Source organism: Benincasa hispida, chromosome 6 (genome assembly GCF_009727055.1).
Source record: "Benincasa hispida cultivar B227 chromosome 6, ASM972705v1, whole genome shotgun sequence".
Lineage (NCBI taxonomy): Eukaryota > Viridiplantae > Streptophyta > Magnoliopsida > Cucurbitales > Cucurbitaceae > Benincasa > Benincasa hispida.
The window spans coordinates 38,532,498-38,557,032 of record NC_052354.1 but is presented as its reverse complement, the minus strand read 5'-3'; the positions used below and the strand labels follow the sequence as shown (position 1 = coordinate 38,557,032).

The 24,535-nt window shown below is 31.1% G+C and overlaps 2 protein-coding genes across 2 annotated transcripts; one reads left to right on the top strand and one right to left on the bottom strand.

Annotated features, from left to right (window-relative positions):
• Positions 1–15,537: 15,537 nt before the first annotated feature.
• Positions 15,538–18,137, top strand: LOC120080549 ((R)-mandelonitrile lyase 1-like). The gene is made up of 4 exons (XM_039035244.1): positions 15,538–15,646; positions 15,727–16,377; positions 16,665–17,508; positions 18,098–18,137. The coding sequence occupies exons 1-4, from the start codon at positions 15,538–15,540 to the stop codon at positions 18,135–18,137; spliced, it is 1,644 nt and encodes a 547-aa protein (XP_038891172.1).
• A 4,279-nt stretch (positions 18,138–22,416) lies between these two features.
• Positions 22,417–23,521, bottom strand: LOC120079224 (uncharacterized mitochondrial protein AtMg00810-like). The gene is made up of 2 exons (XM_039033385.1): positions 23,482–23,521; positions 22,417–23,291 (listed from the first exon to the last, which is right to left on the bottom strand). Exons 1-2 carry the CDS (start codon positions 23,519–23,521, stop codon positions 22,417–22,419), a joined length of 915 nt encoding a protein of 304 aa, XP_038889313.1.
• Positions 23,522–24,535: the final 1,014 nt, after the last annotated feature.

Here is a 24,535-nt window from a genome sequence, read left to right as displayed (position 1 = left end):
TATTTTTTTATAGAGATGGATAAAAATCGATAGAAGTTTAACAGTGTCTATATAAAAATCGATAGAAGTTTAACAGTGTCTATTCATGATAGAAACGGATAGAAATCTATCAACAATAAAACTGATAAAAGTCTATCAGTGTCAACCAATTTTTTTTTATTATTATTTTTGTAAATAGTTTGACTTTTTCTATCAGTAAATTTTTTTATAAAAAATTCGATATTTTTAAAATATTAAAAACTACTTTTGTTTTAAAAAAAATAATAAATCTTTTAATGTTATTTATGTAGGTTTTCTTTACATATTAACTTTATTATATTTTGTTGATATTTTATCTAATGTTATAAAAAAAATTTATGCTACAATAGAGATGAAGGAGATCTACTTTCTATTTGATCTTTAGATTACAAAATGTTATATTTTGGTCTTTTAAGTTTTCATTTGGATTTCATTGTAGCCCCTGGTTTCAAATTGTTAAAATTATCTTACGTTTGATATTTGAGTTTTTTTTCTTCAATTTGATCCTTAGGTTACAAGATTTACACTTAGAACCTATATTTTTCACTAATATTCATTTCAGCCATGATGTTGATGTTATTAATTAATTTATAAATTATGAGGTAAAAATTTAAATTAATTTTAATAGTGATGAAAAGATAGTGAAACTTAACTAAATATAATATTCTTCTAATTTTTTCTAAATAAACCTGAAAACATTAGAGACCAAAAATAAGTACTTAACAAAAAGTCAATAGTAAAATTGATAGTAAGAAGTATTTGAGCAAACAGAAGAAACACAAAATTTTGAGCAAACTAAAGACCAAGTATTTGAGCAAACTAAAGACCAAGTATTTGAGCAAACTAAAGAAGTATTTGAGCAAACTAAAGACCAAGTATCATTCACATTTAGTGAATACATTTTCTCATTCATGGCTTCTATCTAATCCCTTGCATTAGCACAACTTGTTGCTTCTTCAAAGGTTGTTGGTTCTTGGTTAGTAGGAGCCACAACAACATTTAGAACTAAATTCATATAGTTCATTTCAGTATATCTTGCTAGAGGGGTAATTGTTCTCCTTTGTCTATCCATAACTAAGACATATTAACTCAAGTTTGGCTATTCATTAGCAATCTCCTCTTGTTCCCCTAAAGCTTCCTCAACTTTTCTTATGTCACTAGGTAGGTTAAGTTCCATTGGTTGTCAGTAAGTAACTCCACCTCAATTCCCGTGGTAGATGACTCAGCTCCATTCTCATGTCTTTTCTCCTTTTGCATAAACATCTCCTCTTCTTTAAAGGTGATGTCTTTGCTAATTATGAACTTCCTCTCTACTGAATGCCACATTTTATATCCTTTGACCCCCTCTATAAAGCCTACAAACATGCACTTAACTGCTCTGGCTTTCAACTTTCCCTTATTTTGGTGAACAGACCTTACATACCCAAAACCTTAAGGTTTTCTAGATTATGAGGATGATTAGTCCACTTTTCCTCAAGGAAAAACAACTCTAGAGATGTGTGAGGGCACCTATTTAAGGTATACACTGTGCAGGCTGCAGCTTCTACCGAATAGTTTTCACTTATGATAGCATCAGAAAGAAAACATCTTACACTTTCCATTATAGTTCTATTTCACCTCTCAACAACCTCATTCTGTTGAGGTGTATACCTCACAGTTCTATGCCTAGTTATACCGTCAAAGTATTCATTGCAAAACTCAAGCCCATTATCAGTTCTAAAGTATTTTAATCTTTTAGATGTTTGTGTTCCTATCATAGCTTTCCATTCTTTAAACTTCCCAAAGACTTGGTCTTTAGTTTTAAGAAAGTATATCCAGCTCTTCCTAGAAAAGACATCTGTAAAGGTTAGAAAACACCTTGAGCCACTAAGGCTTGGTGTAGGAGATGGTCTCCATATGTTACAATGAACATAATCCAATATTTCTTTGGTGGTATGCTGAGATTTTGTGAAGCTTTGTCTGGTAGCTTGGGCAGTACACCCTATTTGTGAAGCTTTCCCTAGAATACAGTGTTCATAGAAGGAAAGATGCTCACTGATCCCTTTAGGCAGTATACCATGTTTAGACAGTGCTTACATCCATTTTTCACTGATATGAGATAGTCTTTTGTGCCATAAGCCTGCCTCTATCAAGTTTGTTATTGAAATAGTGTAGGCACTAATCATCATCTCTACTCTTCTTACTATATAGAGATCATTAACCTTTTCACCAATCAACACTACATTAGAATCCTTAATCACTTCTAGGATTCCATCATTTCCTCTACTCACACCCAATGGAATTAAGCATACCCAGAGATATCAAATTTCTCTTCAGTAAAGGTATATGTCTCACTTTTCTGAGAAGCTTGATTGATCCATCCTTTAGCTTTAAGGATATTAAACCAACTTCTTTAATTTTGTAGGCTTCATTGTTCCCCATGTACACAGATTCTCCATCCACATCCTTGTAGATATTAAACCAAGGTATAAAGGATGTCATATGATAGGTACAACCAATATCAAGTACTTAGTCATGCTTCCCGAGAGGACTTATTTGGTTGGTTTTGTTTCTAGTAGAGGCTAAGGCATCAGAATAGAAGTAGGACTTTTCAACCACTAATACTTCTAGCAATTTTCCTATCTGATCCTTCTCTTTTTCTTGATTTTTCTGTTTTAAGTTGTAGTGATCCCTCATTAAGTGTCCTTTCTTCTTGCAATAATTATATCTCAGTTTTGTTTTTGGTTTGTGCTTTTCAGTAGACTGATTTTTAATCCCTTTAGAATTATTCTGCTTGTTCTTGCCCTTGAAAAATAGCCTTTCTACACCATGCTGTTCCATTTTGACTAGATGAAGCTCCAACTCTCTAGATCGTAATACTGAAATAATGGTATCAACGGTAATTGACTCTCTGCCATATTTCAAGGCATTTTTTACCTCCTTATAGACTTCAGGTAGAGAGTTCAACAAAACAAAAGCTTCATTCTCATCGACAATCTTTTCGCCAAGGCTCTTGAACTCATAAACTATCTTTTTAAACTCATCCAGATTGTCTGATAGTGGTTTAGCAGAATTCATCTTAAAAGTGAAGAACTTTTCCCTTAAGAACATCTTGTTGGGGAGATCCTTAGTTGCATGGAGACCTTCTAGCTTGACCCACTTCATGTAATCCATGTCTTAATCGATCACCTGTCTCAAGATGATATCATTGAGATTAAGAACTAAAGTTCCATAGGTAGTAAGTTCCATATATTCTCTTTCTTGAACTGTAAACGTAGGTGGCAGAGTCGATGGGTCTAAAAGGGCTTTATGAGCTCTCCATTGTCCAAGAATAACCTTGATTTTGGCCTTCCAAAAACCCAAATCACCTTTTCCATCGAAATCTTCTATCTCAAATCTAGCAACAACCATCTTCGACCTAATAGAATATCGATAATGGTTTTCTTGAGTATCTTGATACTTAAAGAATGCTGATCTTGATGATCTTCAAATGCTTTAATACCAGAAATTGTTGGGTTAATCAATCTTTTCTAAGCTCAATTAATCAAGATCAACACTAAGATTGTGTAGAAATGGCTGAGAAAGGCTCTATTAACTATTCGATGCTAGATACTCGATACTCGATAGAAATTTCCTTATATCCTTGATGAGTTTCTATCCATTGCTCGATGGAACATGATAAGTGTTGATTGATACTTCACTTTACTCAATGAGTATTAATCTTTACTCGAAGCAACTCGAAGACGAAAAATCTCAACTATCACAAAAAGTTGCAACTGTCACAATCACACTTTTAGAAGCTTCCCTTAGTGATTGTGCAACACTTATTTCCGCTCACAAACAAGTCAGCCAATTCGAAAACGGAACGTTGATGGCACATCGTGTGCCTCTTGCAATCTCCACCCCCATTTTAGAAAAACGGGTTTGGAGAAAAAGGTTTTTGCAAACGTTTTGAATGTATGAATAGAGAAGAGAAAGATTGTAGTAGACTAGAAAGCAAAAAGCAACAACAACGACTTTATAGCATACCATTCCGGGTATGGGGAAGTGATGGTTACAACAAGTATTTAGTTGCAATCGGTTTTATAAATTTCGTTTTGATTAAGGGTTGTTGAGAATCTCACCTTGGAAAAAATAAGGGACCTCACACTTCTTATAAGATAGATGAGCTACTTCTCTCATTGCTAATTGGTTTTGAAATGGAACTCCATATTATTTCAATACCCATTATCAGATTGGCTAAGTTGTCCCTTAACTTGTCATTCTTTTACATGTTGATCTTTATTGATTTATTATTTTCTAATAGTGGATTTTTAAGAATAGAAAAAAAAAACTATTTACACAAAATAGTAAAATTTTAATCTTTTTTTATAGAAGTCTATTAGTGTCTATAATAATTTTTTTTTCTTTTTTTACTATTTCTATAAATAGTTTGATATTTTTTTATCGGTAAAATTTTTTCTTTTTAATAGATTTTAAATGTATTTTTTTTTTCCCTCGAATAACTTATCTTTATTGTATCTAAATTGAAACACTTATCTTTATTGATCTGGATCTCACTCTGTCATTTTATCTCCAAAGATAAAAGGAAAGATCATGAAAACCGGCCTTTCAATTGGGACCCTTTTGTTTTGTTTATTTTCCCTTGAATTATTGGCACGTGGCGAATTAGAAATTTTCCTATCGGAATATTTAATTTCATATAAGAACGTTTCCATCCAGATGTGCAAAGAAGAAAAATTCCGCCATATTATGAAAATAATTATGAAAAAATTGACGAAATATTGGAATAGGAGTACAACAAATTGTCACTTAATTAATGTAAATATGATATAAATAATAGGGATAGTTAAAAATATTACATCCAGACTTAAAAATATTAGTAGATATTGTACAATACAAACAAAATTTACCAATATAACAAATTTTAGTTCTAGTTCTCGAAATTTATCAATGATAAAGTCTATCGTTGATAGGAATTTGTCATCAATAGTCTCTATAAGGATAGATTTTGCTATATTTTCATTCTTTATAAATATTTCTATATACTTGAGCATATAGATGAGATTTTCTGTGTCTAGATCGACAAATCAATATAGTATGTTTATACTATGCCACATGGATATAAATTACATTTTAAAAATTTGCATGTCACCATTTAGGCAGGTTAATTAACTAATGATTGAAGTCTTGTTTAGAATATAAATTGACGCAGAGAGAATTTTTCTTCTTTCTTCTTTTCTTTGCATTTTTTTTTTTTTTTTTTTATAAAACTGATTGTTTAGGCATTTTATTGTATATTTTTATATTTTTAAAAAATTGTGCATATGTTTATATAATTCTTGAGGTAATATTTAATTTTTAGCAAATTTGTTTGTTTTTATTTAGAAATACAAGTTTTTTCAAACAAATATATATATATTGTTTTCAAATTTTGACATAGATTTTTAAAATATTACTAGAAATTAAAAAATAAAACGAAGAAATTAATGAGTTGAATTAGTGTTTATAAATTTAGTTGTCAAAAGTCACATGGTTATGGATTCTTGAATTATGTTGATTTGCAAAATTTGGTTAAGGCAGAGCCACCACTATATTTGGCTTTCATGTAAATTCTGGTTTATTTACTGATAATTTTTTCTTTCTTTTATCTGTCAATATTTGCAACGAAAGGTTTGAAAATCTTATTGTTATAGGTATTTTTGGATCTAAGAAAATGATCAAGAAAGGAAGCCAAAGTTTGAAGGTAAAATCAGGAAATTATCTCATCCCAAAATGACATAAGATGGGTAGGAAATAAGCCTAGGTGAGATATAACTAGTTAGTTGGTCGAAGCAGATTTCGTCGTCCACATTTGACCCAAATAATTTTACTGTATCTACTCAAAACTAATGTAATAGTGGTAGTACGGGTCGAACTAAGGGAGCTCTCGAATTTTTGGATCAAATAGTTTGTGGTTCACAGTAACCATAGGGGAAGGGGGTTGAAATTTGTTGATACAAGAAAACTAAATTGCACCAAATTAAATTTAGAAATTGTGATAACAATTAGAAAAATGCCTAGTTTGGGTTTTAACAGAATTTCTCTATTAACTGTAAACTTGATCATCGAAATTCTCATAACATTAATTTAGTATTTATTGTACTTAACCGAATTCATTGGGAAAGCCAATTAATCATCCAATTTATCTTATTAAATCAAGTCGAATTAAATGAAAAGCATACGAATCCAATTGGTCTAATAGCATCAAGTTCAAAATGAAAAGTTAAGTCGAATATCTAACATGAAAAGCCTTAATTAAATATTCGTTCAACTCAATCCTAGGTTGATTAGAGCAATGCTTTTCGTTATCGACTCACAAGTTAAACTAACCTATTTCTTCTTGCAGGTTAACATATAATTGAATGTCATGTATCATATATCAATCAAAAAGCAAAAATCATACGGTCCCCAAGCATCCGAAAATATGATAAAATTCTATTAAATCAGAATTGAGTCCAAGAAATAATAAATTTAAGTTCAAATACTCACAAACACAGGTAAAAAAAAATCCTAAAACCCAAACTAGATTAAGTACCTTAGTCCATAATTGACATCATGGACACCAAGAAATTGTTTTGATACATAAACTGACCAAAAAGAGGTAGGAAATGGAGAGAGGTCATGGTTGAAGTCGGCTGGAATCCAAGTATTCTGACCTAGGTGGCTAAAAAAAGTATTTATAAAATCATGATAGCGCTGTAGTGTCATAGGGCAACATCATGACACTAATAGAAATCTATGCGCATCTGAAGTTAGCACTGCCGCGCGACAGGGAAACGACGTGATGCTACAAAAAAATCTATGCTACTTGAAAAAGCGTCAGGCCCTAGCACCGCTGCACTGTGCATTATGCACTATGCCTCCAAGGCAATTTTGGACATTTTGGTTTTATCTTTCCCGATTGATACAATTAAGCTTCATTTTGGCCTGTTTTAACTCAATTTTGTCACTATCGACCTGTTCTACCTCTTAAGTGCTCAAAACCTATAAAATAGTCAAATAATCACATAAAATCCAAGAACAGACTCGAATTAAGTAGATCTAAATAGCACATTGGTGCTATCATTAGTGGATAAGGGGAGTGGACCACCATGTCCCAAAGGGCCCCTCTTGGTCGAGGCTGATGCCCGCTACCTCCAGCTAGTTTCCCGACAAGCTCGATCCAATCTTTTGGAGTCCAATTCATAAGAAGATGAAAGAAACCTTAGGTTTAATTTCACTATATAAGAACAAGATAAATCTATAATAGTTAGCTAATTGATTTCCCCTCTAAAAGCTTGCTTTGATCATCGTGTTGAAAACTCAGTTAAACATCAAAGTCTTTATGACAAGTATCACACAGATTTGTAATTCTAATTGTTTTGCAAGTAACTGTTGGTGGCACATGAAAGTCAAGTATGTTCTCTTGGTTGGATTTTCCTACCACCAATTGTAATTCCAATTGATCTCATCTCATCATTTTTTCCTTGAATTTATTTTTTTGTTGCTATTATAAATATTGTAAACATAAATAGATGTCTGTTGTTTAGTGTCTTAAAAGCCATGTGTCAATCTTCATGTTGTCCATGTGTCTTGTAGTTATTCATGTTTGGTGTTCATGTAAGACCACATCATACTTGCCACTTTGTCTATAAATAGTGGCATTTGGTAGATCTTAAAATCACATACATTGGTGAGAAACTCACTTCAAATTCCCATTAAATTTTCATAATTTTAGTTGTTTTATAATTTGGATATTTTATTTTATTATTATATTATATTTTCTCCATATACATTGTACTCTGTTATGCTCCTCAATTTCAAAACACGTTATCGCCATGAGTTCCTATTGCTTCCATCGTTGAAGGTAGGTCCTAAAAGTAGATTGATTTTTTCCTCTTTATTAAAATTAATAAATTAAATGTTATTTTTCAGATTTAGTACATATTAAATTTCTAATATAAATACAATATTTTGTGATAGTGTTGCTATGAAAAGCCTTACAAAATTATAATTCACAGCCCTTGACATTAATAACAATAATTATTTGCCATCGGTGTTCGATGCCGAAATTCACTTGGATGCTATGAACATGGGAGAAACAATTAAAGAAGAAAATATGACATCCAGTCAAGACAAAGAAATAATATTCTAAACTAATTTCATGTCTTCTCGTGGTCGAACAAAATAATGAGTTATTGATAAAGAATTACGAATCTCAACCAACTAGAACAACACCATTCCTCGAAGTGAATACTGTGAATGTTAATAATCGTAGTTGAGGTCGTGGTCGTGATCAAGGTCGTGACCGTGGCAGAGGAAGAAATAATTAATATTTTTATGGTGGTCATTTTAATCATTCAAGTTGATAATGCTGAAAGCAAAAGTAAATATAATATTATGTTTTGCAAACTTGATCAAAGGTTTTGGAAAAGAAAATATTATTTTGCCAAGAGGAACAAAATTTACAATTGACAGTGCATTGTTCTCTAGTCAATCAAAGAGAAATCTTCTAAGTTTTAAAGATATATATTGCAATGGTTATCATATTGAGACTGATAGTAAAAGAACGTGGAATATCTATATATTATCTTTACTGTCTTAAATGAAAAATGTATATTGGAAAAGTTACCTGCTTTATCTTCTGGATTGTATTATACTCATATACGAGTAATTGAAACATATGCAACAATGAACCTGGAGTTCATGAATCCAGATATATTTGTTATTTTATATGATATATTGGGTTATCCAGGGTATATAATGATGAGAAGAATTATTAAGAATTCAAGTGGACACCCATGAAGAGCCAGAAGATTCTTCAATCTAATGAATTATCATGTGATGTTTGCTCTTAAGGCAAATTAATAATTAGACTATAAACAGCTAAAGTGAGAACTAAATCACTTGCATTTTTAGAACTAATTTATGGTGATATATGTGGACCTATTAAACCACCAAGTGGACCATTTAAATATTTTATGGTGTTAATAGATGCATCCAGTAGATGGGCCGGGCCACACATGTGCTTATTATCAAGTCAAAATTTTGCATTTGCAAGATTACTTGCTTAAATAATTAAGTTAAGAGTACAATTTTTTGATTATACAATTAAGACCATTCATTTCAATAATGTTGGTGAATTTATATCTCAAGCTTTTGATAATTATTATATGTCAATTGGAATAAGTGTTGTACATCCTGTAGGGTTTAGCATAATCATTTATAAAACGTTTGCCATTAATTGCAAGACCATTACTTATGAGAGCTAAGTTTTCTTCATCTGTACGGGTACATGGCAACGTCACTTGTACGCATTAGGCCAATAGTTTATCATAAGTACTCGCCATTATAATTAGCTTATGGTCATGAGCCAAATATTACCCATTTGAGAATTTTTAGATGTGCAGTATATGTTCCAATTGCTCCACTGTAAGATGGGTCCTCAAATGAGGTTATGAATATATGTTGGATATGATTCCTTATCAATTATTAAATATCTTGAACCCCTGACGAGTGATGTATTTACTACACGATTTGCTAATTGTCATTTTAATGAGATAAATTTTCCAACATTAGAAGGGGGAATTAAGAAATTGAAAAAAAAAAATTACATGGAATGCATCATTATTGTCTAATTTAAATCCCCACAGAGATCAATGTAAACTTGAATGTCAGAAAAAAATTCATTTGTAAAATATAGCAAATCAATTACCAAATGCATTTATAGATGCAAAGAAAGTAACAAAGTCACATATACTAGCTTCAAATGTTTCATCAAAAAATGATATCCCAACACAATAAATTGTGACCTATGAGTCTGGAACACGCCAAAAATGTGGTAGACCCGTGGGTTCCAAAGATAAAAATCCTCGAAAATGAAAAATAATTAACAATAAAAAAGACTTGGTTGAGGATGTAAATACCCATGAATAAATCCTCGACATAATTAGTGAAAAAGGTGAAATACCTAAAGATAATAATAAGATTTCAATAAACTATGTCATGATAGAAAAAAATGGAATTGAACTAATGTAGTTATTGATAATATTTTTGCGTATAATATTTCTCTTGATATTATATCTTAAAATGGGGATCATGAACCAAAATCTGTTGAAGAATATTGACATAGAAAAAATTGGCTTCAGTAGGAAGAAGCAATTAAGGTAGAATTAAACTCACTGTCAAAATGGCAGGTTTTGGGACCAGTAATCCGAACACGAGAAGGTGTCAAACCCGTGAGATGTAAATGGGTATTTGTGAAAAAAAAGAAAATAATAAGGTCACAAGATACAAAGAAAGACTAGTTGCACAAAGTTTTCATAAAGGCCTAGTATTGATTATGAGGAGACATATTCTCCAGTGATGGATGCAACTATACTAAGATATTTAATTGGTATGATTGTATATGAAAGTCTAGATATACATCTTATGTATGTAGTCACAACATATTTATATGGATCTCTTGATAATGATATTTATAGATACCCATTACTTAGTATCCTAAAAGTCATCTGTCAATCTTCATGTTGTCCATGTGCCTTGTAGTTCACTACAAAAAAATACAAGGAACTCTCCCAATGACTAAAACAACCGTAAAAATAGGTCATTGGGAGAGAGTCTATCTCCCGATGACGTAAGGGTGCCATCGGAAGTGTTGAATAATTCCCAGCATGGTATGGGGACGGAGGGTGTCAGGTGTTCGACAAAACTCTCGACGCCTCACCATACCCATCGGACATTGGGGAGGAAGGGCAATCTAGATGGTCCAAACTCCCGACAAATTAAATAATTCCTTGGGAGTTATTACACAACTCCTGACGATTATGATAGCCCATTGGGAGTTTCGATTTAAATCCCAAAATCGAAAACCCCATTTCAGAATGTGCTTTCATCTTCTTCCTTTCTTCCTTCTAACCCTAACACACAACACTGCTCAAATCATCCAGTTTTTCATCCTTTCTTCGTTCTAACTCATTGATCGCGTCCTTCAATCGTCTAGTCATCATCCATCCATTCGTCCATCCTCCTTCAATCATTTGTTCGTCCATGAGTCGTTCGTCACTGAAATCATCCGGTTGTTCGTCTGTGCATCGATTTGGGTACACTCCGCATTGCTCAAATAAAAACAAAACTCAGGACTAAAAATATAATATTCTGTAATCTAGGTAAAAAAAAAAAAAACTTAACTTTTCTCGTAATCTTATATACACTTGCCCCAAACAAATATTTTTAGATCAACCACTGGATAGTTGGTTTGATGACAAATTTTATTATTTTAATATATATAAATATGAGTTTGGAGAGGGGAGATAGGGAGAGCATGGTAGCCACATTCGGTTGACAGGAGAGAAGAGAGGAGAGAAGAGGGAACTACAGCAGTCGGAGGTGGTGACCGACTCTGGCGACGAGGCTCTGGACTCTGGAAAATCTACACCCTACCATACATTTTAAAAAAAAGAACTGGTAGTTCGATCGATTGGTCGGTTTTGCCATTGATTGTTTTTTAGTTACCTAATGATGTCAATTCGATTGGTCGTGTGAGTTTTTTAGCCTTTTGTGAATATCCTATTAAAAGCTACAACAATTTTAAACTAAATTCAACTCTATTCTCCAATGACTTAAAACCTAATTTTAAATTTCATGAACCAATTATTAATCAACTTTAAATTTATGTGAAAAAATGGTTTGTTTTTAAATCTCTTTACAAAACCTCTCATAAAAACAAAACTCAAATTTGAAGGACCAAGTGATTTGTTTTAAAATCACTTTAAAAAATAAGAAAAAAAATTAGTTTGTGTTAAAATGTTACGTAGAGACCAAATAAAAATTCATTACAACTCTTTTAACACCAAAATAAATTATATGAGATAATATCGTGGGTCTAGACTGTAATCCACAAGAACGATTTCTATGATGGCATTTCTCACATGAGCTAAGTCAATTGCTCCTAATATCATGGGAAAAAAATCAAATCAAATCTCTTATGATAAAAAATTGCTAAAAATTTTAAGAAAAAAAGAATGACGATGTTAGAGCTAAATTGTTGGTTGAAATTTGTGAATTTTGGCTTCATTTAATAAATTTTTTTTATTTGAAAAACTTGATTCAATGAAATATTTGATATTATCGTCTTCATAAAGATTTCTACTATTTTTAAAGTCAAAATTGGAGATTGAAATACTATAAACTAAATCGGTGATAATACTTATATAATTTTAAGATCTAATTGGATGAAATTGAAATTTTAGAATAAAAATTAATAACCAAACAAATTTAATAATAACAATGTACTTTTTCATATCTTTTTATTTATTACATAGCTTTTTATAAGAGAGCAATACTTCGGTAGATACACCTATACATCTCACCTAATAGATATATCTATGCATCTCACTCTCACACACATAAATAATGAATTAAAATATTTAAAAAATATAATAAAAATTTGACATATGTTAAATAATGATTTTGACAATTTAATAGGATGCCAGCCTATAATATACCTAAATATTTTCTAATAATCGAATCGATGATATATAGACATTTGACTTAGAGGATCCATATCTTATCAATAATATTACAAACAATTATTGTGTACGTCTTGCTACTTGTCCAACACGAAAGAAAAAGAAATAATAATATAAAATATATAAATAATGATCCCATTCAATCAATTTTCACATAAATTTTTAAGACCATTTATTTTTTGGAAAGGTAGATAATCGGAATCTTAGATGCCTGGAATTATAGATATTAGAAATTATAGATGTCTAACATCTTTAAATTACTATGTTTATTTTGTAGGAATATTTTTTGTAGATACTAAGAAATATTTGATTAACTGTGTTTGTTTCGTAAGATTTCTACTTAGGAATGTTTTCAATTTACATAATGTTCTAAGAATGCCCTTACGACTATTTATTAATTTATAAGTAATTTGATATAATTTGAACTTATATAACATATTTGTTTTTTATCCATTTAAATTTCTTTTAAAATTAATACAATTTCTATTGTTTTTATATATATTTTTCTCAACAAAATAATATATCATAATTTAAATTTTTTTATAAAATAAATATTCATTTAAATTTAAATTTATTGCTAAAAATGAATAATAATTACGATATAACTAAAAATTTATTAAATATATGTGGTTGACAGTATTTATTTTATATATATGATATAATATATATATATATATATATACATATATATATATATATCGAAATAAAAAGGAAGAATGAAAATGAAAAATGGGACCTTCAATCCGGAAATCTGAAAAATCCATCTTTTAGGAGGGCATTCTACCATACCGCAAAAGAAACATGGTAATCCTGATGCTCACTCTATTATCTATGATGCCTACGAAACAAACGGTCCCTAAGTTTTACCAAATTTATAACATAGTTAGTTAAATGTTACATTCATTTCTAGTCCTTATTCAATTTTTGCTATTTCACTTATAGATTTAAAATGAAAAAAAGAAAAAAGGAAAAAACATATTATTTTGGTCATGATTTTGGATTCTAAATTTTTTTTTTGTCTCTAGATTTCAAAATATTATATTTTTATGCCATAATTATTTCCATCTTAACTTAATCAATGGTAATATAAGAAGTTGTACTCAATTAATTACATTTGTGGCTGTTTACCAATATTATGTAATCGTAATAATCACCCCCCAAAAAAAGAGTCTCCAATCAAATTACCTTTGATAATTAAAGTAGGATCACACCATTTTTTTTTACTAACTTGCCATGATTTTTTACCCTTTCTCCCTAGATCCTTATATTCATATCAGTATTAGTATAGAATAGGTAATCAATATTAGTATAGGTAATCTATATCAGTAATCAGTATCAATATTAATACTCATAATTAAGTATTAGTATCGGTACTCATTATTCTATATCAATGATCAATATTAGTATCAATATTTATACCCAATACTAATATGGATAATCGATATCAATACTGGTAATCAATAATCTATATCAATGATTAGTATGATCAATATCAATTATGTAATTAGTATTAGTATCTGTATTAAGTAATAGTATCGAGGATTAGAATCAAGAATTCGTATCAATAATGTAATCTATATCAATAATTTGTATTAATAATCTACATCGAATATCTATAATTAAAAGATTAATATATATATATTATTGATTTTATCCGCTATCGATATCCATAATTAATGTTTACAAGAATGACAAGCAAGATAGGATTGCGTGATTTTTTGCCATTTTCTTCACACATTAGCAGGAAGAATATTTTTTTCTCCTATATGTGATTTTTGGATTATAGTTTGTTACAAAAATGTAATTTAAAAATAAATTAAATAATATTACCTTATTAAATCAACTAATTGTAGATTTTGTTTGGAAATTTTTTTCTTTTTTAATATATTTATATGAAGATTATGTGTCCTTCTTTTAAAGAAATCTTGTCTTTTTCTACTTTAAAATTTGAATTTAGTGTTTTATTTTTTATAATGACAAAAATTTTAATTTTAACTGAAATGTAAGTTTTTTAAATATAAAATTTTGAATAAGTAAATAAAAACGATAAAGTGTTTTCAATTCTTATAGTAGCATATATATTATTTAGTTACCATATTTAATTAATTAGAAATGTAAAGGGGCATTTTGGAAATCATATACATTTTATTGTAACTAAATAATACCAACAAATTTTTTTAATTACAATTACATCCAATTTTGTAGTAAACACCCATCAAAGGATTAGCATTACCATTGGATCAGATTTCCGTTCCAGTAAATAAACGTCCTTAAGTTTGGAGGTTGATTTTAACTTAGTTCCTTAAAATTTTAAATCTACATTTTTAACCATAATTTTTTAACTAGATACTCACATTTCATCTAGAGTGTTTATGTCTATTAAATTAATTTAAAAGAATAGAAGAATTATAATTATTAATTAAATTAATATCACTATTTTTTCATCATTATTGAAATTAAATTTAAATTTTACTTCATAATTAATAAAAATTAATGCTAAACTCTTGAAAGTGTGTATTTAGTGAAAAATCAAGGTTAAAAATGTAAATTATAAAATTTAAGGATCAAAATAAAACAAAAATAAAATTTCATGAATAAAATGGTAATATTTTAAAACCTAGAGAACAATTCAAGGTGTATCATTTTAAAATAAAGGACTGAACGATATCGAGACCCATACTACAAAAACTAATTTTTCCGAACAAAAACAATGTAATTTTAGCAATATTAAATTCTGCACAAATTTCAGTTTGATTAATAAAATTTAAATAAATTTATTCAAACTCACAAAATTTTAACAAAAAATTATCTGCTAATCATGCGATTTTTCTTTAGAAAATTTAGAGTAAAAAAGGATTTTTTTTCCCGATTAAATTTGACCAACTATTTACATCAGTGTCAAGGGAATTCTCAATTTTAGATTCAAACTCCCGTACTATATATATAAATATATTCAAGCAGGCTTCTCTACATAAAAAATTTGAAAAACATGGAGCACCGTCGTCCTATGGCTGCCTTTCTGCTATTCTTTCTTGTGTCTATGCTGCTTCACTTTCAATTGGGAGTCTCCCTCTCCTCAAACACAAACCCTAATGAAGGTAAATAAAAGCCCTCTATTTCTCTTAACATCATTTAACAATGGTTTCCCTCTAATAGTCTTGTTTCATTTGTTTTGAAGATGTTAGATACATGAAGTTTGTACATGATGCTAGTGAGTTACCTAAAAAAGAAGAATATGACTATATCATAATTGGAGGAGGAACAGCAGGGTGTCCGTTAGCTGCAACCTTATCATCAAATTTCTCAGTTCTCCTTCTTGAAAGAGGCAGTGAACCCACGAAATATCCTACTGTATTGAGTGAACAAACTTTCACGAACGTCTTCACTATTGAAGATGATGGCAAAAATCCTTTCCAACGATTTGTCTCTGAGGATGGCGTGGAGAATTTAAGAGGACGAGTCCTTGGTGGTACTAGTATGCTCAATGGTGGCTTCTATTCAAGGGGACATCGAGAGTTTTTTGAAACTGCAGGGGTTAACTGGGACATGAAATTGGTGGAAAAGGCTTATGAATGGGTTGAAGAGAGTGTGGTGTTTCAAGCAAGTTTGAATAATGGTTGGCAGTATGCTTTTAGAAAGGGATTGTTGGAGGCTGGAGTTGGCCCTGATAATGGATTTGATTTGAGGCATTCTGTGGGGACTAAAATTGGAGGCTCCATCTTCGATAAGGAAGGAAACAGACATGGAGCTGTGGAGCTTCTAAATAAGGCTGAACCCAACAATCTTAAAGTTGCAATCCAAGCCACAGTACAGAAAATCCTCTTTTCTGGTTAGTGCTAAATGAAATGAATCTCACCTTATTTCAAGTCTAGTGAAATATGAATATGATAACTAATAACAAGATCTTAACCAAGATTGGAAGTAAAATCAACATATTTATTAATTTAAATATATTCTTTTTAGAAATTTCATTATTTCCATCAATCTACATATAAAATTAAAATGTCTATATTGACATTTTAATCCTAGTTATAAACACATTATTGATTTGATAGAGTAGTGACTTCCTCAATTTTTTTTATTTCACATTGATTTCTTTTCTTCCAACTCATGTAGGTTTATCTGCCAGTGGGGTTTCTTATTCAGATTCAAAAGGAAAGTTACATAGAGCATTCGTTCGCAAGAAAGGTGAGATAATTCTAAGCGCTGGAGCCATTGGAAGCCCTCAACTTCTCCTTCTAAGTGGGGTTGGCCCAAAATCTCATCTTTCATCCTTGAAAGTACCTGTTGTACTTAACCAACACCATGTCGGACAATTCATGTCGGACAATCCTCGTTACACAGTCAATATTCTGCTTCCATTTCCATTAGTTACCACAGCTGTAAAAGTGGTTGGAACTTTAGAAAACAATATCCATCTACAATCAATCACAAGTTATTTACCATTTTCAGTGCCGCTGTCATTTAGCCTTATTCCTCATGGATTTGATTCCGTCAATTTAAGCCTAGCCACCATCGCTGGAAAATTCTCTGAGGTTCTTTCTGATGGTTACTTACATTTGACTTCTACTGATGTAAAGAAAAGTCCCACTGTTAGATTCAATTACTATTCTCACCCTGATGATCTTGCTAAATGTGTTAGAGGAGTAAGAAAAATTGGAGATTTTCTTAAAACCCAAACAATTGAAAATATTAAGATCCAAGATTTTGAGGGTAGAAAAGGATTCGAGTTTTTGGGACCTCGGTTGCCCCAAAATTTGTCGGATGTTAGTTCGGTTGAAGAGTATTGTAAGAAAACAGTGACAACTTATTGGCATTATCATGGAGGATGTTTGGTCGGAAAAGTTGTCGACGGAAATTACAGAGTCATCGGAATTAAAAATTTGCGTGTAGTTGACGGCTCCACCTTCTCCGAGTCACCTGGAACCAATCCTATGGCCACTCTCTTGATGCTTGGCCGGTGAGTTTTTATAACTATTTCGTTTTATATTTTTTATTTTTTAAAATTAAGTCTATAAATATTACTTTTATTACTAAATTATTTCTTTTGTTAATTACTTTTTATCAAATATTAAGTCAAATTTTGAAAAAAAAATAACTTTTGAAAACTTTTTTTTTTTTTAGAATTTGACTGACAATTCAATCATTATATTTAATAAATATGTAAATTATTGTAAGAAATTAAGAGGGGAATAATTTTAAAAAAAATCAAAAACAAAAAGAAAATGGTTATTAAATTGAATCTAAAATTATTTTTAATTATTTTTTGTTTTATTCTTCAAACAGTTTCTGAAACTATAGATGTAATGTTCACCCGAAAAGAAATTTATTGCGCAAAATGTTTGAAAAGTTACGTTTTTTTTTTTTTAAAAAAATATTATTAGCAATAGAATTGATAAAATCTTGAGCTTTTTAGTTTAAGATACATATTTTAGGCAAAATATTAGCCAAAAGGTACATATTTTAGGACAATTAAGTTATGTTTAGATTATTTTACTTTTTTTTTAAAAAAAATTCTTTGTATTGACAATGGTAGAATTATTTTGCAGATATGTTGGGCTTAATATACTGCGAGAAAGATCAAGTTAAAAGAGTTTAAACTACCCGAGGCCGTTTCATAACAATCTTGCTCACGGGGTCTTGTATCTTATTTCCGATTTCTAATGAATAAATGTGGTTACTAATTGTTTATTGGATAATTGCAGTTGATAACATTTTTAAGAATAATAGCCAAGTGTATAACATAATTTTAAAAAGATTGCAAATATAGACAATTATCCGTTACAAATATAGAAATCTATCGTTGATAGACTATTACTAGTGATGCCAATAATATGGTTTATCACTCATAGATTATTTAAATTTGACCATATTTATAATTTTTTTATATTATATTATATTGACTAATATTTTTGGTCTAATGTCTATATTTACAATTGTCTCTTGTTTATTAAGGGAGAAAAAAAAGACTTACTACTACTAGCCATGGGCAGCAGATAAATAAAAATTCAATCAAAATTATCGATAACAGGAATAACGAGATGCATTTGGAGCCATCCTAATTCATGTGGCCATAAAATATATATAAATCTACCAAAATAAGTATACCTAGTGGAGTACCTACACTATCAATCCTTAAAGTTGAAGGTTCTAATTTTTATATCCTTATAAATTAAGATACGTTGGATCTATAACTTAGGATATGTTTGGAATACATTTTCAAGTATTTAATTTAAAAAATAAGTCATTTTAAAAGAAATTAGAGTATTTGTACTACAAGAAATAATGGACACGATGGCTAACGAAAAATGCTATAAAATACCTGTTATAGTTTTTTTCGAAGGTTCTGACAGTCCATGTTATTAAAAGTTTGAGACTTTTTATAGCGTTTTTGTAGAGCTATATTAGATGCTATATTAAAGTATGAATGTATAGCTTATTTACTTTGATATAAAAACATTTAATAGTGTCTTTTATTAAAACTATAATATGTTTATATAGCTAAAATAATATGTTATCTTTAACTTCTAATAGCACTTTTTTAATGCTATACTATAGTATTTATAGCTTTAATCTTATGCTATAGTAAGGTTATTTAGTCTTTTTTAAAGTTATAATTACTATAATAATCTTTTGATAGCACTTTTTCTTCACTATAATAATATTTCGTTATAGCTATACTCATTGGTTATAAAAGGTACAATTTGTTTTTCTCAACAAGAATAATTTGTATATTATTCTTCATATTTGTGTTAAAATAAACTCGTGACTCAAGCTCAACCCACACATATTGAATACTTCATAACACATTAAATACCATGACTTTCATTCATAACTGAAATTTTATAAATCTATTAACCTTACCAATAAAAACAATGTAATAATTTCCTAGACCAAAATATACAAATGATACTAAATAAAGTAATGTATCTTTCATGTTTATTTTTGCAAGTAAATAAAATATTTTGCAAATATTTTTTTGTTCACTTGTAATTCTTAAAATTTTCTTGATCTCTCAATGGACATTTCTTTAGACGATTGATTTGTACCTTTTGATAGATACCTATTAAACAAAAAAAGCATAGACACATATTAAATAAACAAACATAACAAAAGAAACCGTATTGAATTAATAGCACAAGTCATTTAAAGATCCACTGACACCAAACCCAACACATCTTTTTTAACACTTAAAACTCCAACAAAATGGGAATATTAAAATGCTCATAATAATCTTTCCACAAAACACATGCCATCGCTCCAAATATATTGTAAAACTCTTAATCGAGTATGTCATCACTCATTTAACAATCTCATACAGTTTTATTATCTATACAGTAACAACTTAAATTAATTATTATTGACAAAATCTTGCATCTCTACTTTTTACCATTCAAGTACAAGGCCAAATCTAAGTTGTTCCTGCTTCCATCATGCCGGCTATCAGAGTCTTGAACTTGGTTTTTATCAATTTGTATTCCTCTTCTTTCATTTCAAGGCCTTCTACTAATTATGCCCCTATGCTTCCCTTCACAACAAAATTCAACTATAATCATTCGAAATTAAAGGAATTAAATAGTGGTCATATGCATAAAAACTCATTTTGATTGGGAACAAGAGGGAAACTACTTGTCGTAGAATATAGAATCTAACCTCTAGTTTATACAGAAGGAAGCATCAACGAAGATAAAATGCGAGCTCTTGATTGGGGAAAAACATCAATAATTGTTCCTTTAATGTATGTCAAATTGAAAAGACCTTAAACTAAACTATGCCTAGGAAGAAAAGAAACTATGATGATGTGAATAGAATTCTAAAAACAAGAGGGAGAGAGAAACATGCTAACAAGAATGCAATACATAATAATGCAATTGAATCAAATTAAGAGATACACAATCGTTTCAAAATTACATATTGTAACTTATCAAGAAAAACATTGTCCAAAATAATATATTATAACTTATCACCAAGTTATAGAGCAATCATGGAGATTACTTCGATTAGTGCAAAGTGCAAACCAATCAAGCAATGCAACTTACCATCTTAAACCAATAGTATGTATTGACATGAACTAGACTTCAAACATCACAAGAAATCTCTAGCCACTTATAAATTTTCCTTTTATTCCTAACTTATTGCTTCAAAGTATAAAAACAAAAGAAAAAAGAAAAGAAAAAGAGATAGACTATTAAAGAATCCATCATTTCTCTATCTTCAAGCATATAGAGCAGGACACCTCCTATTGTACTAGTGAGCCAGTATGAATTAATGTTATATTGCATTATATCACTTGAAAGATCTAGACTTCTAGCAAATCAAGAAAATGATTGTTTTGTGGAGGATGTTATAGATGCAAAGCTTGCTGCATTGACGAGGAAATTTTCATCTCAATTGTTGTTCTAACCAACAAATATATATTCATGTATGTGGAGCATCTTGTGTTGTCATTACATTAAACAGAGATTTGGTCACCGACTGTTTAAGAAGTTCAAGCTTTCCCAAAAGAATTTCAAGGCATGTTGTTGTTCAAGCCATTCGTGTAACTAATCAATGTATGAATCATTCCATTTTGGTTCAATTTTAGAGATAATCAAGTTCTCAAACTAAAACCAATATTGGACACGTAAACTAACAGGTTGATCATCAATTATTTTCTATATTAATGTACAAAATGATTGAAATACATACTAGTTTTATTAATGGTGTTTAATCTTTAAAGTCTTGGGATCTGTACTCTTTTCATTCTTACAACTTTTGGACTTTGTTTGATTTCTTCACTATTTATATTTTTGTGATGAAGAACCGATCAAACCAATAGCTGGACAAAAATGTGAAAATAGAAAGAAGGATACCCAATATAGGGTAAATATAATGTAATTTTTTATTGTTACTCGACAAATTTGCGTACTAAAGAAAAGGTAGGCAGTGGGCTATCACGAGGCTTGTCATTCTAATCTTGCAAGCAACCTGTTATGTTCTAAATAATAAATGACATTTCGCATAACAAAGTAAAGAGAAAGGTTGATGTTGATGTTGAACAATTATCCTAAACAGTTTTACAATCAAATCAAGTACAATTTTGTTTCTTCCTATTTAAAAGGAGATCAAGAAATCTGTTCTTACTTTTTAGAATAATTTTAAGCTTTGAATTTATGGAGTAAATTGAGAGAGTTGTGTACCTTGTAATCTATCATCATCAAACATTCTTGATTGCTATACCTAGTGCAACACAGACCTAAGAAGAGAGACAAAGAAGTAGAAATTAGAAACTTCTTCACAGTGATAATTCTGGCAAGTAAGTGCACATCATATATTCTCATGTTTCTCGTGGTTTTGGATAACCCTTTATTTTTGGTACATTACTTCTCAGCCACCAATTTTCAAAGACCTAAAGTAGCAGATCTGGCCAAGAAGAAAGGAGAGTGAATCAATGAGATATAAAATAAAACCATTGGGAAATAAGAGTTTATTTTTTTTTATTTTTATTTTTATTTTTTATTTTTTGTGGCTTGCTAGGGGAAGGTAGAAAAGAAATAATCGACCAGATTGCTTTGGAAATGATCTTTGGAGCTTTTTCTCCCCTCTACCAAATTATTGAAAAAAGGGTAGAAGAGAGAAAAGACACAGAGTTACGTGGAAACCCTAGATCAGGGATAAAAACCACGATGAGAGATTTTTATTCTTAATTTTCTGATACACAGTACTCAACATAGGACATATATAAATAACCAAACTGAGAGAAACCCTAGACAGTAGATGCTAAGTAAAAGACTAAAATGCCCTTAGGGCTAAATAACAATTTCAACACTCCCCCTCAAGTTGGGGCGTAAATATCAATGAGGCCCAACTTGCTAATACAAGTGTCCGTCTATCTAGGTAACCCCTTGGTCAGGACATCCGCAATATGTTGACTGGATGGGACATAGGGGATACAAATGCTACCGTTGTCTAGTTTCTCTTTGATGAAATGTCGGTCTATCTCAACATGTTTGGTTCTATCATGCTGAATGGGGTTATTGGCAATATTAATGGTAGCCTTGTTGTCATAGTAGAGTCTCATTGGGTGATGACTCTCTTGATGAAGATCTACTAATACCTTCTTCAACCAAATTTCCTCACAAATGCCCAAGTTCATAGCCCCGTATTCAGCTTCGGCACTGCTTCTAGCCACGACACCCTGTTTCTTACTCCTCCATGTGACTAAATTTCCCCATACAAAGGTACAATATCTCGAAGTTGACTTCCTATCAGTAACAGAACCGGCCCAGTCTGAGTCTGTGTATGCTTCGATGCATCTTCTATCATTTTTCCTGAACACCAAGCCCTTTCTAGGTGTCGACTTTAGATATCTCAGAATTTGAGTAACAGCCTCCATGTGTCTCACATATGGGGACTGGATAAACTGGCTCACTAAACTGATTGCATATGAAATATCAAGTCTAGTGTGTGAGAGATATATCAGTTTCCCTAGAAGTCGTTGATATCTTTTCTTGTTCACTGGAATGTCGTCTACTGATTCTACCAGATTGTTGTTAACCTCTACAGGTGTATCTGTAGGTTTACATCTAGTCATCCCAATCTCTCGTAACAGGTCTAGTGTATATTTCCTCTTAGATACTGAGATCCCTTCCTTTGATCTCGCTACCTCCATGCCTAAGAAATATCTCAAATTACCGAGATCTTTAATCCCAAACTCTTCTGCCATCTTCTGTTTCAACTTGTCAATTTCTATAGAATCATTCCCTGATAGAATAATATCGTTAACATATACAATTAACACAACTACTTTCCTTGGAGCTGATTTCTTAGTGAAAAATGTGTGCTCAGAATACCCCTGAATTTATCCCTGGGTTTTGACAAAGGTTGTGAACCGATCGAACCAAGCTCTAGAGGATTGTTTCAGACCATACAGTGACTTCTTTAACTTGCAAACCTGAATCCCAATGCGCTTCAAAACCTGGAGGAGGAGTCATATATACTTCTTCTTCCAGTTCACCATTTAGAAACGCATTTTTCACGTCCAACGGATGTAGGGGCTAGTCTAGGTTCATAGCAACAGAGAGGAGAACCCAAATAGTATTGAGTTTTGCCATCGGCGATAAGGTTTCTGAGTAATCCACCCCATATGTCTGAGTGAATCCTTTTGCAACCAATCTGGCTTTATATCTATCGAGAGTCCCATCGGACTTGTATTTGATGGTGAACACCCATTTGCACCCGACTGTTCTGTGACCTTTCGAAAGAGCAACTAGATCCTACGTTTTGTTGGTCTTGAGGGCTTGCATCTTTTGCAACCAATCTGGCTTTATATCTATCGAGAGTCCCATCGGACTTGTATTTGATGGTGAACACCCATTTGCACCCGACTGTTCTGTGACCGTTCGAAAGAGCAACTAGATCCCACATTTTGTTGGTCTTGAGGGCTCGCATCTCTTCCATAACTGCAGCTCGCCATTCAGGGATCTCTAGAGCCTTGTACACATTTCCTAGAATTATCACGGTGTTCAGACTAGTGGTGAAGGCCTTGAATCTTGTTGAAAGGCTATTGTAAGATAAGAAGCTTTTCATAGAATACTTGGTTCATGACCTCATTCCCTTTCATAGAGCAATCGGGAAGTCCAGGGTAGCATCAATCTCACTGGTCCTATCAACATTTTCCTCTATATTCATCTACTGCACATTTTCAATTTCCTGTGCATCATCAGGTGGAAATTCATTGCTCTCATCCTCTCCAACTTCGCCAGAGTTCGTTGCATCGCCAGAGTTCACTGCATTACTTTCAACATATTTATTATCATCAAGAGTATGGTTACCTTGAGCTGGCTCTGGTTCCGACTCTTGAACACCTACCGAATGAGCAACATGGGGAACTATTTTGGGGACTATTTCCTTTTGGAGATTCTTCCGATAGTAGGTTATCTAAGGAACTTGTTTTGTAGGAAGGATATGATCATTAGTGTCGGGAATGGGTTCAGGAAACAGGTCTA